Consider the following 18569-nt stretch of genomic DNA (forward strand, 5'->3'; position numbering starts at 1 on the left):
ACACACACACACACACACACACACACACACACACACACACACACACACACACACACACACACACACACACTCAAGCCAGGGCTAAAGACTAGAGTGGGTGTCTATGAGGTTGTACACACACACACACACCTAGAAAAGACTAGGGGGTCTGTGCTGGTCAATAAATGTTGCATATGTTGGGGCATGGTGTGTGGCATAGAGAGGCCTGATAGGTGTGTGCAGGTGCGAGGTGGTGTGGTGTAGGCGTGTGTGTAGGTGTGTGTGTGTGTGTGTGTAGGTGTGTGTGTGTGTGTGTAGTGGTGTGTGAGTGTGTAGGTGTGCAGGTGTGTGTGTAGGCGCGCGTGTTTAGCGAGTTTGCGTGTGTGTGTGTTACCCGGCCTGAGGTTGGTCCAGAAGCACATCCTGCAGCATGAAGCGGATTCTTGAGGAGGTCTTCCTCTCCTTAATGATCTTCTCCATCTGGTGGAAGTACTGATCCATCCGTGGCTGGGAACAACACACACATTTACCACTTCATATCACACACACACTAGGTAGAAATACTGATCCATCCGTGCTGCGGAACAACATTACATTTACTAATTTCATATCACACACACACACACACACACACACACACACACACACACACACACACTAGGTAGAAATATCGATCCATCCGGTACAGGAACAACATAATATATTTACCACTTCATATCACACACACACACACACACACACACACACACTAGGTAGAAATACTGATCCATCCGTGGCTATGGGAACAACACACACATTTACCACTTCATATCACCCACCCACACACACACACACACATACACACACACCTTGGCCTTGTGGAAGTCGAGGTCCTTGCCGATGGTGGACAGCAGGCGGCAGAGGCACTCCAGGCTCTCCTCGTCGTGGTGCTTGAGCAGCTGACCACCTAGGTCGCAGGCATGATGGGTCTGCCAGCATCTTCAGCTTGAACAGCCCCCGATGAATCTGGAGTGTTTCAGCGACGCCTCTTCCGCCTGTTTCCCTGGCTTCCTTCCGCTCCTCGCCAAGGCACCTCCTCCTGACAGGAAGTGAGGTGCACCAGAGAGGAAGAGCGGATAAGAGACAGGAAATGAGGTAAAAAAAAGGAAAACAAGAAGCAGAGGGATAACAGAAGATTAATACACACAGGCACATATTCACACACACACACACACACACACTATCGCTTAACATACACACACGTTATTATTATTCACACACACACACACACACACACACTAACATACACATTATATTATTATTCACACACACACACACACACACGCTTAACATACACAATACTATTATTCACACACACACACACACACACACGCTAATATACACATACGCATATATTCACACATACATATTATTACACGCTAATATATTATTACACGTATATATTTACATATATACATACATTAATATATATATATAGGTAATATATTCATTATTATATTATTATTAATATATTAATATATATATATTTATTATATTCATACATACACACACACACGCTTAATATACACACACGCATATATTCACACACACATACACACACACACACGCTAACATACACACACGCATATATTCCACACACACATACACACACGCTAATATACACATAGGTACATATATTCACACACACACATACACATACAGGTATATATCTATACACACACACACACATGCTTAATATGCATAATACACACACACACACACGCTAACATGCACACAGGCACATATTCACACACACACACACACACACACACTAACATACATATTAATTTATTATATTCATTAATACATACACACACTAATATACACACACGCATATATTCACACACACACACACACACACGCTTAATATACATAATATTATTATTATTACTAATATGTATTATAGGTATATATTTACATTAATATTATTATCGCTTAATATACACGCATATATTCACACACACACATACGCTTAATATACATACACACGCATATATTCTACACACACACACACACACACACACGGCTTAACATACACACACGCACACACACACACACGAATATACACGTTATTATATTCACACACACACACACACACACACACACTAACATAATACACACACACACACACACACACTTAACATACACACAGGTACATATTCACACACACACACACACACACACACGTTAATATAATTATATATATATATATTATATATTATTATTATTATAATATATATTATAGGCATATATATATACACATACACACATGCTTAATATACATAGGTAATATATTCACACACACATACACGCTTAATATACATATAGGTACATATTTCTACACACACATATTATTATTAATACACGCTAATATATAATATAGGTACATATTCACACACACACACACACATGCTTAATATACATAGGTACATATTCACACACACATATATTATTACACGCGTAATATACACACACGCATATATTCACATACACATATTACACGCTTAACATAATAAATATTATCGCACACATTTGAATATGTACACAGGGCATTATATTCATTATTAATATTAATATCATAATATACATATAGGTAATACATATTCACACATATTACACACGCTTAATACACATAGGTATTATATTCATATTACACACACATTATCGCTAATATACACATACGCACATATTCATATTATTATTATTACACGCTAATATACACACACATACACACGCATATATTTCCACACACACACACATATTAATATACACAGGCATATATTCACACACACACACACACATTATCGCTTAATATACATATATTATTATTCACACACACACACACGCTTAACATATACACACGCACACACATTAATATTAATATATTACTAATATGCATAGTAATATATTCACACACACACGCTAACATACACACACAGGCACATATTCACACACACACACACACACGCTAACATACACACAGGCACATATTCACACACACACACACACACACACGCTAACATACACACACACACACACACACACGCTTAATATGCACATAGGTATATATTCATATACATACATAATATTACTAATATGGACACATAGGTAATATATTCCATACACACACACATACACACACACACACACACACACGCTAACATACACACACGCACATATTCACACACACACACGCTAACATACACACACACACAGGCACATATTCACACACACACACACACACACACACACACACACACACACGCTAACATACACACACGCACATATTCACACACACACACACACGCTAACATGCACACAGGCACATATTCACACACACACACTAACATGCACACAGGCACATATTCACACACACACACCACACACACGCACACACACACACACATATTATCGCTAATATAAACACACGATATATTTCCACATACACACACACGCTAATATATTAATAATAGGTATTATATTAATAATAGGTAATATATTCACACACACACACACACACATTATCGCTTAATATATATACACATAGGTAATATATTCACACACACACACACACGCTAACATACACACAGGCACATATTCACACACACACACGCTAACATACACACACGCACATATTCACACACACACACACACGCTAACATACACACAGGCACATATTCACACACACACACACACACATATACACACAGGCACATACACACACACACACACACACACACACTAACATGCACACAGGCACATATTCACACACACACACATATCATAATATATTATTGATTAATATATATTTCTTACACACATTAATATACACACACACACGCTAATATACATAATACGATATATTTTACACACACACACACACGCTAATATACATATATATTATTCACATTATTATTAATATCATAATATATATTAATAGGTATATATATACACACATATATATTATTAATATTATTATTACCTAATATGTACATAGGTAATATATTCACACATACACACACACGCTAACATACACACATATTCACACAGGCACATATTCACACACACACACACACACACACGCTTAACAGACACACAGGTAATATATCTACACACACACACACCAAGCCAGGGCTAAAGACCTGCGGGTGTCTATAAGGCTGTACACACACACACACACACACACACACACACACACACACACACAAGGCTACTACTAGCCACACACTCACCAGAAGATCAGAGGGTGTTCATGAGGTTGTACACACACACACATCTAGAAAAGACTAGGGTCTGTTATCAATAAATGTTGTGACATGTTAGTACAGTGTGGGCATATATCTGTGGTAGGTAGGCAGGTAGGTGTGGCAGAGTGTGGGTGCAGGTGGTGGTGTGCAGTGGCGGTGTGTGAGTGCGTGGTGCGTGTGAGTGGTGCAGGTGCGTGTGTGCAGGCGTGCGCAGGTTACTGAGCCAGTGTGTGTACATCTTTGAGGTCCAGCACATCCTGCAGCATGAAGCGGATTCTTGAGGAGGTCTTCCTCTCCTTAATGATCTTCTCCATCTGGTGGAAGTACTGATCCATCCGTGGCTGGGAAACACAATACATTTACCACTCTTTACACACACACTAGGGTAAATGATTGATCCCATCCTGTGCTATGGGAACAAATACACACATTTCTACCACTTCCATCACACACACACACACACACACACACACACACACACTAGGTAGAAATACTGATCCATCCCAAGGGCTATGGAACACACACACATTTTACCATAATTTCATATCACACACACACACACACACACACACACACACACACACACTAGGTAGAAATACTGATCCATCCGTGGCTATGGGAACAACACACACATTTACCACTTCATATCACACACACACACACACACACACACACACACTAGGTAGAAATACTGATCCATCCGGGTATATGGGAACAACACAATAATATTTACCATCATATCACCCACCCACACACACACACACACAGTTATTTATCATTACCTTGGCCTTGTGGAAGTTTGAGGCCCTGCTGATGGTGGACAGCAGGCGGCGAGGCACCCAGGCCTCCTCAATGTGGCGTTTGAGCAGCTTGACCACGCAGTCAGGTATGATGGGCCCGCCAGTATCTTTCAGCTTGAACAGCCCCCGATGAACGGATGTTGCCGCATGCACGCCCGCTTGTTTCTGGCCTTCCAGCTCCTCCAGGCGCTACATGTACCTCCTCCTGACAGGAAGTGAGGTACCAGAGGAAGATGATAAGAGATAGGAAATGAGGAAAATAAGAAGCAGAGGGACAATAGAAGATTAATACATATAGTACATATTCCACACACACACACACACACACACTAACATACACACACGCACATATTCACACACACACACACACACACACACACACACACTAACATACACACAGGCACATATTCACACACACACACACACACACACGCTAACATACACACACGCACATATTCACACACACACACACACACACACACGCTTAATATACATTAATAATTTATTATTATTTTACACACACACACACACGCTTAACATACACATACCTATTACACCAGTTGCCGCCACACACACACACACACTAACATACAACAGGTATATATTTCACATATACACACATATACATACATTATTAATATATATATACGCATATATTTCATATATATATATATTATCATAATATATATATATTTATATATTCATACATACATAATACATTAATATACATACGCATATATTCATATATTAATATTAATACACATATTAATAGTATATTATTATATACATATATATATATATTTACACATACATATTAATAGGTATATATTCATATTAATATATTAATATGTACACATATTATTACACGCTTAATATGTACATAGGTATATTTCATACACATATACATACATACATATTTAATATATACGTATATATTCACATATACATATACATACTAATATATATATACGCATATATTTCATATACACACACACGTTTAACATACACACACATATATACTAATATACAGGCACATATTCACACACACACACACACATACGCGTAATATATATATACGTATATTCACACACACACACATACGCGTAATATATACATGCATATATTTATACACACACACACACATGCTTATACACATACGCATATACATACACGCTTAATATACAGCACGTATATATTCTATATACATATACATACACTAATATATATATACGTATATATTCATATATACATACATTAATATATATATAGGTATATATTCTACATATATACACACATATATAATATACATACATGCACACATACGCTTAATATACATATAATATATATATTATACACACATATATACATACACATATATATATTACATATAGCTCACACACACACACATACGCTTAATATACATAGGTACATATTCACACATACACACATACACACAGGTACATATTCACACACACACATACATACACATACACGCTAATATACACATAGGTTATTCATACACATATACGCTTAATATATACAGGTATATATATTCACACACATACATACATATTAATATATATATATATTTATATATTTACATATACATATATACATGCTTAATATATATAAATATACGTATATATACATATATATTAATAATAATATATTATAGGCATATATTTACATACATATATTGCTAATATATACATAGGTATATATTTATATATATATACACATACACACATATAGGTACATATTCACACACATATACACATGCTTAATATACACATACGTATATATTCATATACACACATACACGTATAATATATATGATACACGCATATTCATACACACACATACACAATATATACATAGGCACATATTCACACACACACACACACACACGCCAATATACACACGACATATTCACACACACGCTTAACATATATATACGCATATACACATATATTATTATTACACTAATATGTACATAGGCATATATTCACACACACATAATATATTATAGGTATATATTCACACACACACATATATTAATATTGCTTAATATACATATAGGTATATATTCATATACATACATATATTACACATATTAATATATATACACGTATATATTTCCACACACATATATATAGGTACATATTCACACATACACTAATATGTATATAGTATATATTCACATACACACACACACACACATAATATACACATAGGTACATATCTACACACACACACATAATATACACACACACACACATATTATACATTATTAATTAATATGCACATAGGTAATATATTACACACACACACACACGCGAATATACACACATATTCACACAGGTACATATTCACACACACATACGCTTAATAGACACATAGGTAATATATTCACATACACTAAATATACATATATATATATTCATACACACATTAATATATATATTAGTAGTATTATATTCATATAGGTATATATATTCATACACACACATAATGCTTTAATATATAATATATATAAGTATTATTATTTTAATAATATAAATATATATATATTTACATACACATACACACATACATACATTAATATACACATATATATATTCACATACACACACACACATAGGCATATATTTCATACACACACGCTTAATATACACATAGTACATATTCACACACACGCTTAATATATATATATTTATATTATTCACACAGTTACTTAATATATACATAGGCATATTCACACACACACACACACACACACACACACACACACACACGCTAACATACACACACGCACATATTCACACACACACACGCTAACATACACACACACGCTAACATACACACATTTAACATACACACGCATATATTCACATAGGTACATATATTCACACACACAGACGCTAACACACACACATAGGTACATATCTACACACACACGCTGCCAATAAACACACACATACGCACATATTCACACACACGCACATATTCACACACAGGCACATACTAACACACAGACGCTCGGTTCACACCTCTAACACACACACACGAAAACCCATCTCACCCATTATCTCTTAACACTGCACATGCATTTTTCTCCTCCTCAAGGTCATAGCACTAAATAAATCTAAATGTGCTTTATTGGCATGACCTAGAAAATAGTGTCACAAAGCAGTAACATGACAATACAAACATATACAATATTTGTTTTAAGGGGGGTCAAAGAAAGGAAACTTATCTAAACTAAAAGAAAGAAACTTATTTAAAAAAAATAGTAACTAAATCCATAAGCCTAGTTAGAACACTTAAACATGCATTCTAAATCTAAATTTAAAGGAAATTTACACAATAGTCTATATAAAACGATGAACAAAACTATATACTGTATGCACTTTTTCTATGTGAAGTTTTCTTAAATGTGGCAGGACTGTAAATATTGGTAGGCTAAGTGGGCATTTATCTATTTCTCCAGGAGGAATTGTAGTTTTTGTTCATTGGTGGCAGTCATAAAGCCGGGACAAGTGATTTCAATTTGTGGGTAGAATATAGCTCTTAAGTGTTGATAATTGGGACATTCTGTGAGGAAGTGGCATTCGTCCTCTACTACTCCATTATTACAGGGGTACATGATTAGATCTTCCACGGGCTATCGGGTTTGGCGGTGTCTACCCTTTTCTATTGCAGGGAATGATCACTCAGTCGATACTTTGACAGGAGTTTTCTATGACGATGGTTTTAATTTCATTTAAATATGGTGCCAATTTGTAATCAATTCGGAATAGTTCTGTAGCAGTGTAGCTTATTTACTTGTTCGATTTTGCATTTCCATGTGTTAATGTAGTTTTGTTTTGCTGTGTTCTCTACTTCTTTGCTACTGAAGCAATACTTGAGCTGCAGTTTTCAGGTTGTGTTTTGTATTATGAAGTTTAAGGGTCACTCTCTGGGTGTTCACTCCTCAGCTGGGCAGCAGTGTGGTGATATTGCTCTGAATTGCTAGTCTGAAGATGATGCCAGAATTTGGTTGCTCTTTTTGTATGTCTACAAGGAGGGGAAATCTTCCAAGCTCAGCTCTGCAGCCTAGATTAGGTGCACATCTGTTTAAACCTAGAATATTTTACAGAATTCCAAATGTAATAATTCGGTTTGGCTTTTGTCCCATGTTTCAAATTGTCTTATATTTTATAATCTCTTAAATTTACCCCGTGATAGTAATATTGGCTTTACTAAGGAATCAAAGATCTTTTTCCATAATTTGATGGAAGGATTATATTGAAATAGAGATTTTCTTAACATGTAGTATGTTTTATGTGTTTTTTCGGATAGGTCTTTGATTGCGTTATCAAATTGCCCTGATGAAGAAATGGTCAGTCCTAAGTAGTTGTATTTTCTTACTTGTTCTAGTTGTTTTCCGCCAATGGTAAAATTATATTTATTTATGTTCGAATGTTTTTTTTGGAAAGTCATTATTTTTGTTTTTTCCATATTGATTGGAAGGGCCCAAGTACAGTAACTGTCTCTCACACACACACACACACACACACACATTCTCTCTCTCTCTAACACACATACACTCACTGTCTCACACACACCCTGTCTCTCGCATACACTACGTCTCTCACACTCCTAAACACATGCACGCACCTCTGTGGCAGCCTCCAACTCTTTCTGCTTCCTCTCGAAGATCTCGTCGTCGTCCTGGTCCTTCTCAAACTCCTTCTGACAGCGGTTCAGCAGAAGCTTGCGGAAGTTCACCGTCACATTAGGCTTATCCGCCATAGGCACTTTCAGCTGCAGAGGTAAACACACACCATCAGACAACACACAAACAAACACACAAACAAACAAACACACACCATCACACTAGGTGTACCCGCCATAGACACTTTCAGCTGCAGAGGTAAACACATTAGACACAAACAAACAAACAAACACACAAACAAACACACACACACACAAGGTTTATCCATCATGGGCACTTTCAGCTGAGGAGGCAAACACACCATCAGACACACACACACACACACACTGACCCCCATGAGGCAGCGGCACATGTTGGCGTAGGCGACACTGAAGTTGGGCTCGGAGATGGCCTTCTCGAACACGAGGTCGATGACGCCCTTCAGGCGGGGCTCGGTGTCGATGACCATCTCCGTGACCTGCTTCATGAGCGGCTGGAACATCTGTGGGGTCAGCTTGTTGAGCACGCTGCGGACGCGCCGGAACAGCTCCTCCGTCTGGGCGTCGCTGCCGCCACTGCCACCCGTCCGCCCCCGGCTGGCGCTTTGGCTCTAAGCCCAGGCCTTCTCGGCGCGAGAAAACCAGGTTGGGACGTCAGTCAGCTCAGAGACATGTTGCGATGATCTTACTGCTCCAAGACCCTGACCAGAACGCCTCGGACCGGGCAGACCAGAGGACGGCTGAGAGAGAGAGAGAGAGAGAGAGGGAGAGGGAGAGGGAGAGGGAGAGGGAGAGGGAGAGAGAAAGAGGGAGAGACGGAAGGAGAAAAGGAGAGGGGGAGAGAGAGATGAAAAATCTTCAATTTTCGACAATACAATTGAACGCATTACTACACCTGAGCCATCATCAGTTCTACAGGGAAATCTGACTTGTGAAGCAGCTGAAAGACCTGAGGATGGGGCAATTCATCAACTCAGAGGGCATGTTCCACCTTGCAGCGCTGCGCACAGCTGGCTGAGTCTTTCAATATGAACATGCCTTACGTTAGGCCAGATCTGCGCAGCACGGATTCCATATGAACATGCCTTATGTTAGGCCAGATCTGCGCTGATTTGATCGAACGCGCCTGCTGATTTGACGATACCAGACCAGGAAGCCATGGAATTTTTACAATACTTCGGTTAGTCTGTAGAAACCCTCACCACACTACAAGAGAAGTGTAATTATATTTTGAGCATTGTTAGTGGTAGAAATTAGCGGAAGCAGTAGAAAATAGCGTTGATCTTGCCCTGTTAGCGTTGACCTTGCCATGTTAGCGTTGACCTTGCCATGTTAGCGTTACTGATAATAGCGAATAAACACTCAAAAGGATACAAGGATACAAGGAAGTTTATTGTCACATGCATATAGTTACTGGAAGTAAGAAATGCAGTGAAATTATGTCTGGGGTCAGCCTATTTGTGCATTTATGGGGGTATATATACTTTTGATCCCGTGAGGGAAATTTGGTCTCTGCATTTAACCCAATCGGTGAATTAGTGAAACACACTGCACACAGTGTACACACAGTGAGGTGAAGCACACACTAATCCCGGTGCAGTGAGCTGCCTGCTACAACAGTGGCACTCGGGGAGCAGTGAGGGTTAGGTGCCTTGCTCCAGGGCACTTCAGCCATGGCCTGCTTGCCGGGCTCGAATCGCGAACCCTCCGGGTTACAAGTCCAGAGTGCTAACCAGTAAGCCACGGCTGCCCTAGAAGAGGGTTTAGTAGATTAAGTGGCAAGGGCTGCATAAGAAAGGTGGGGAGGATTGGGATTGGGGGCACCAACAAGGAGCACCTAAGAGCAAATAGTGAAGGAAATTCTTTACTAAGGAAGAAACCTTGGGCAGATCCACGGCTCAAGGGCTAACCCAACTGCCAGGGGTCTTGGTGTGTGTGTTGGGGGGATGACAAGGGAGATGGGATAGTGTGCTGTGTATGTGGGGAGAGGGCAGTGTGCAATATGTGTGTTGGAGTCAAAACGCCACCAATGAACATAATTTTGCTCTCAATCAAAAGTTTGAATTTGTTAACTATCGTAAATAGACCATAGGCTGTTTTTCCTCCGGAGTTACACTTTAATATTTTTCATGTAAAGGTGTACTATATGCAGGTATTTTTGGTGAGTGTAGAGCTCCCTCTAGAGTCGCGATGTATTTATATGTTACTCTGCTATTGTAAATAGCAAACTTCTCGCAACTTATCCCTCCTGTTGCATGGCTGGTTTTCTCAGTAGGGACTCGCCATCATTATGCTGTATATAGCCATATGCTAGGTGAATCCATTCACGCATTACAAGTTTGTTCACTACAAATCGGCTTCGTAAGGGTGAAAATCTTGCATAGTGTGCCTTTAATACCATTATTACTATTTTACTACTGTTATCATTATTACTGCTCTTCCAGATGCTTTGGCAATACTGTAAACTGAACAGGTGAATTGAACTGAAACCGAATTGAGAGGGCGAGAGAGAGGGAAAGACAGACCAATGAGTGTGTGTGTGTGTGTGTGTGTGTGTGTGTGTGAGTGTGAGAGAGAGAGAGAGAGGTGGTGGTGACTGACCGTCCTCGGCCCCACTGAGGGCTGGTCTCGTCGAGGTTGGCTTAAGGAGGGAGGGAGTCCGCCCAGAGCTCATGCTGGGCAGCCGGTGACGGGATCCAACAGAGGAGCCCACACACACACACAGAGTCTTATTAGCCTACCACACACACACACACACACACACACAGGAGTCTTATTAGCCTACCACACCCACACACACACAGAGGGGTCTTATTGGCCTGCCTACCACACACACACACAGGAGTCTTATTAGCCTACCACACACACATACAGAGGAGTCTTATTAGCCTACCACACACACACACAGAGGGGTCTTATTAGCCTACCACACACACACGAGTCTTATTAGCCTACCACACACACACACAGGAGTCTTATTGGCCTACCACACACACAGAGGGGTCTTATTAGCCTACCACACACACACAGAGGAGTCTTATAGGCCTACCACACACACACACACACACACAGAGGAGTCTTATAGGCCTACCACACACACAGGAGTCTTATTAGCCTACCACAAACGCACACAGAGGAGTCTTATTGGCCTACCACACACACCCACTTTATTGGCCTACCACACACACAAACACACAGAGGAGTCTTATTGGCCTACCACACACACACACACACACACACAACACAGCAGGTGCGTCTCATTGGCATACCACACACACACACACAACACAGCAGGTGTGTGTGTGTGTGTGTGTGTCCAGTAAGATCAGTGCATACTGGTGTATGTGCGTGTGAAAAAAAGTGTGTGTCTAATCCAACACGACATAGATGATATGCAGCAGGCTTTCTTGTTTGTTGATGCTGGCCTGTGTGTGGTGTGTGTGTGTGTGTACCTTGTCCGGCACCACGTCACTGATGTGTGGCAGGCCCTCTGGTTTGTGCATACTGTGTGTGTGGTGTGTGTGGTGTGTGTGTGGTGTGTGTGGTGTGTGGTGTGTATGGTGTGTGGTGTGTATGGTGTGTGGTGTGTGTGTGTGTGTGTGTGTGTGTGTACCTTGTCCAGCACCACGTCGCTGATGTGTGGCAGGCCCTCTGGTTTGTGCATACAGGCGCTACTGAACTGGAAGCCAAGCAGGAACTCTCGGTCATAGCTCTTCTTAGCCTCCAGGTCCACAGGCTTCCATTCCTCTGGAACACACACACACAGTGGCAGCATTAGCGCCTAGTTGTTGCCGTGTGTGTGTGTGTGTGTGTGTGTGTGTGTGTGTGTGTGTGGTAGGGCTGTATCACAATATAAGTATTTCATCAGTCGATATCGATAATTATTTATTTTTAAAAAAAAAATCTATTTCAGATATGGACCAGAAGAAGAAAAAAAAAGTTACATTTAAACACTTTTATTTTAAACTTAACCTTCCTCTAATTTGAAATCACCTCAGTTATCAATCAAAGCAAACAGGGAAAAGAAATAGCAACACAATCATGAAAAACACTCAAAAAAATAAATGTGCACATAAGTCTGAATTAAAGCAGCACTGGTTGAAGCCTGGAAATATTGTAAACAAAGTAGCTTAATTTGCTAGTTTATCATAGTCTACTGGTAAGTCTGTTCAGTTTCCCCACGTGTGTTTAAGTTTCAAATGAATCCTGCCAGTCTGGAGGTGGCATGTCTGACAATGATGTGTATACATTTTTTTGTGTGTGTGTATGCGTGTGTGTGTGTTGACCTTACCCTCTTTGTACTGATATATCTGTTCAGTGGGCGTGGCCGGCGACGAGCGCTTTGATTGGTTGTTCTCAGGGGGTGTGGCCGGGGAGGAGTTCAGTGGTTGGCTGTCCTCGGGGGGTGTGGCCAGAGAGGGGATTTGTGGTTGGCTGTCCTCGGGGAGTGTGGCCGGGGAGGAGCGTGGTGGTTGGCTGTTCTCGGGGGGTGTGGCCAGAGGGGGACGTTGTGGTTGGCTGTTCGCTGCATCGAGCTTGTCCTCTTTCTCCTCCCACGTCTCGTCAAGTTCCTCAGCGGGCGTGACTGTGGGTGTGGCCTCTTCCTTAGGGGGTGGGACTATGGGCGTGGTCTTCTCCGGTTCAGGGGGTGTCGGCACGGTCTGCTCAAGAGCAGAAAACACACACGACACTGTCAACTGAATGCCCAAATGCCATTTTAAAGACTGCTTCTGAAGAAATCCATCACTTCAAAGCAAACAGGATCCACACACACACACCTCTTTAAAGGCGTCAAGAAGGTCTCCCACCGCCTCCTTTTTGTTTAGGTCCTTCATCTTCCTCTTCTTCTTTGGCACAGAGATAGCAGCTGTGGACACACACACACACACACACACACACAATCATAGTTTTAGCAACAACAGTTTTAACACCTTCAAACACAAATCTCTAGGTTAAAATAAGCTGCAAAAGCAATCACATACACACACTAGGGCTGCTTCGTTATGGCACAAATCATCACCACCATTATTTTGTTCAATACGGAGATGACGACTATTACACACGATTACTCAGTGATTTTGGAACCATCATCCATTTTCAAAACGTAACATTTTTAAATAGAATTTTAAATATAATCCATCAGGAAAAAATATATGCAAAAAGATAATGCACACGAAAACTCAAGACAAAAGGAGAGCATTGTTATGAGAGAATGTAGCGAAATAATAATAAAAAAAATCATTAAATTCATCAAATTCATTGTTTTCATAATCGTTGGAAGTCATAATCCCGATTAATTGCATAGCCCTAACACACACACACACACACACCTTGCATAGTGCTTTCTGGAGCAGGGGCTTGTGGGGGGGGTGCATCGTCCCTCTCCTCGGGGAGGCCAGTAGTAACAGGCGTTGCCTTGGCAGTGACATCTGATTGGCTTTTTGTGGCAACAGTCTGAGGTGTGTCTTTGACAATGGGACGAGGATTGGCCTCGGCAACAGTTGCCTGGGCGACTGGCTCAGAGATTGGTCCAGGGGCTAGTGCAGGACATGCACCAGGGTCAGCCTTACTGGCCCTCTCCATTACAACAGGAGTGGCAGCCATCTTAGCATCTGCAACTGGAGCCGTGGCAACAGGCTCACAACTCTCCTTGACCACAGCTGCAGGCGTCTCCTTGGCAACTGTTTCAGGCGTCTCCTTGGCAAGTGTTGCAGGCGTCCCCTTGACCACGGCTGCAGGCGTCTCCTTGGCCACTGCTGCAGGCGTTTCCTTGACCACTGCTGCAGGCGTCTCCTTGACCACTGCTGCAGGCGTCTCCTTGACCACTGCTGCAGGCGTCTCCTTGACCACTGTTGCAGGCGTCTCCTTGGTAACTGCTGCAGGTGTCTCCTTGACAACAGGTTCAGACCTCTCCTTGGCAACAGCTGAAGGTGTTTCCTTGACAAAGGGAACAGACACTTCCATGACAATTGGTGCAGGCGTCTCCTTGACGAGAGGTGGAGATGTCTCCTTGATGACACAGGCAGGTGTGTCCTTCACGACAGATGCAGGTGTTTCCACCGCCACAGCAGCAGGTGTGTCCTTGGCTCGGAGAAGCGGAGCATCTTTGGGGGTTGGTGCGGGCGTCTCCTTGGCAGAGGGGGTGTGCGGGGGGGCATCAGCGGAGGGCAGTGGGGCCTCTCTCTGCGTGTCTGGCTCGGCGATGGGGCTGACGTGCACGGCGCCCCCTGGTGCCAGGCCGTTGTACAGCTGCAGTTCCTCTGGCTGCGCGATCGGAGACTCCAGCGGCTGGGACACCGACGCCACGGCAAGCGCCGCTTTCGTCACACCTGGAGGCGGAGCCGAGGGCGGTTCCGGAGGCTTCTTCTTGAGGAGCAGGGCGGGAGGGGGAGGTGCATCCACCGTGTCGCTAATGGGGCTGGTTGGGGGAGGCGTCGGGGGCGCGTCTGAAAGCAGGTCCTCCCCGGGGGGGATGGGCACTTCCTGTGAGAGGGGCATGGCCTGAGGGGGCAGAGCCTTCCCTTTGGAATCTAAAGGAGATAACAGAGGGTTAAAGTGGGCAGAGTCTTCCCTTTGGAATCTAAAGGAGGTAACAGAGGGTCAAAGGTTAGCTGATAGCTTCTTTGGCAGAACACTACACAAAGTGTTAGCGAATAGCTGCATTAGCAGAACATGCAACATAAACACACGACCACAGAGTGTTAGCGAATAGCTGCGTTAGCAGAACATGCAACATAAACACACGACCACAGTGTGTTAGCGAATAGCTGCGTTAGCATAACACGCAACACACACAACCACCGAGTTTTAGCAGCTAGCTGCTTTAGCAGAACACGCAACACACACAACCACAAAGTGTTAGCGAATAGCTGCGTTAGCATTAGGGATCGACCGATATGGATGTTTTAGTGCCGATACCGATTTTTTTCCATCAGCCTTAGCCGATGACCGATACAGGCTGCCGATTTTCTTGAGCCAATATTTGGAGCCGATACTGCTTTTATTTTGCTCCCTCAATTTACATCATACAAATGACACATAATTACAAATGATGATAACAAATGTTATAAGTCTCAATTTAAAAAAGGAACATTTATTGAACTAATGGATGGGTGCACTGGATATGGTTAACTGTGCAAAATGCTTTCATCAACATCTTACAACACAGCCTTGATGATGCATTGCTTGCTGACATATTATAAGACATAATTCAAGTCATCACAAAATGTCCTTTGTCAACACATTTAAATAATTTAAGAAAACAATAAGCCTGAAAAGTAGCTATTGAAATAAAGTGCTTGATTTGTAATTTTAGACTGCATGGTTTCAATTTTTCTATGTCTATATTTTTCTAAAAAAAGCTGCCAGATTTGTCAACCACAGAACATAAATCAGCAGAGGAAAATAGCGTGGAAATAACGTTAGGCCAGATGTTTCTGTTCTAAAACGGCATCAGCGTTAAAAGGTATAAAAACGTATCTCTCAAAGTTTTAAAATCTCTCCTTCAGGAAGCGCAGCACTCTCATACCGCTAGGATGCGGTGTCCCACTGAGTGAGACAGACCAGGCGCACACACAAACTTCTGTTTGGTAGCTGACGAACCACCATTGAACTGGATTGATAATGATAACGTTAGCAAACGGCTCTAAACAAGTTAGGCATACACAGTATGTCTGGTACATGATAAACATTAACCGCAATTAATATTCAACCGCCTCTCATTATTAAAGCTCTGATATCACTCGCGATGGCAACTCCACCGCCGAGGGGGAGGGAGGAGGCAGCACACACCACATCGTCAAAACTCACCCAGGTGGTGGCTGAATAAAACTCCCACAAATATCTCGAACAACGCCGGCATTACTTAATCATATGATCGACCAGTGTTAAACTAACAGCTACCGCTTAACGCGTATGCATACGGATAGCCTACAACTTAGCTATTTGCAGCTCCCTAAATACAATGGCAAACAGTTTTATAAGCGATCATTAAGCATTAAAAAAGTAGCCTACCTATCTATCATTCGTGTTTTCCATTTGGACCCACAAACTTGCTTCCACCTTCAAAGTGTATGGCAATATTTCAGCTAAGTCAAACGGTTAAAGATGCTTTGAAAGTTTAAAGTTTACTGTTGTCTTGAAGAGCAGGCTTTCAGCACTCTGCTTTCGTGGGGAGGGGCAGTCTGCCGCGTGAATTGCAGCGTCTCCAGCAACACAGAGCTGCCTGTGGGCCTGTATGTAAATAATGCAGGGAAAAAACTATCGGGCGAATGCAGCGGCTTATCGGCCGATGCCGATACACGTAAAAAACGCAAATATCGGCCCGATATATCGGCCGGCCAATATATCGGTCGATCCCTAGTTAGCATAACATGCAACACACACAACCACAGAGTTTTAGCAGCTAGTTGCTTTAGCAGAATACGCAACACACAGAACCACAGAGTGTTAGCAGCTAGTTGCTTTAGCAGAAGCTCAACGAACACAACGACAGAGTGTTAGCAGCTAGCTGCTTTAGCAGAACGCGCAATGCACACAATGAAAGAGTGTTAGCAGCTAGCTGGCTAAGCAGAACATGCAATGCACACAATGACAGAGTGTTAGCAGCTAGCTACCTAAGAATTGCTGAAATACATCAACAGACATTCACAGGTTAGCTGCTAGCTGCTTTAGCCAAACACTGCATTACACAACATGGTGGCTTTTAACATGAACAAAACAACACATTGAAAACAATTCTCATCTAAAGAAGTTAATGACGTATGCCAAGGGCAGAAACCCACTGGTCCATTCTGTGTGAAGGCCTGCC

The 18569-nt window shown here is 41.6% G+C and overlaps 1 protein-coding gene across 1 annotated transcript in view; it reads right to left on the reverse strand.

The window, feature by feature from the left end:
* The window catches only part of wu:fb16f03 (eukaryotic translation initiation factor 4 gamma 1), a 61440-nt gene that overhangs the window by 13224 nt on the left and 29647 nt on the right, over positions 1 to 18569 (reverse strand). The window contains 11 exon segments of the mRNA XM_048264079.1: positions 379 to 486; positions 828 to 909; positions 5127 to 5179; positions 5244 to 5270; positions 9725 to 9871; positions 10114 to 10371; positions 12852 to 12875; positions 13374 to 13507; positions 14052 to 14421; positions 14539 to 14627; positions 15091 to 16290. Of these exon segments, the coding sequence (XP_048120036.1) occupies positions 379 to 486; positions 828 to 909; positions 5127 to 5179; positions 5244 to 5270; positions 9725 to 9871; positions 10114 to 10371; positions 12852 to 12875; positions 13374 to 13507; positions 14052 to 14421; positions 14539 to 14627; positions 15091 to 16290 (2492 nt within the window).

This window comes from Alosa alosa, chromosome 15, assembly GCF_017589495.1.
Source record: "Alosa alosa isolate M-15738 ecotype Scorff River chromosome 15, AALO_Geno_1.1, whole genome shotgun sequence".
In the NCBI taxonomy this organism is placed as follows: Eukaryota; Metazoa; Chordata; class Actinopteri; order Clupeiformes; family Clupeidae; genus Alosa; species Alosa alosa.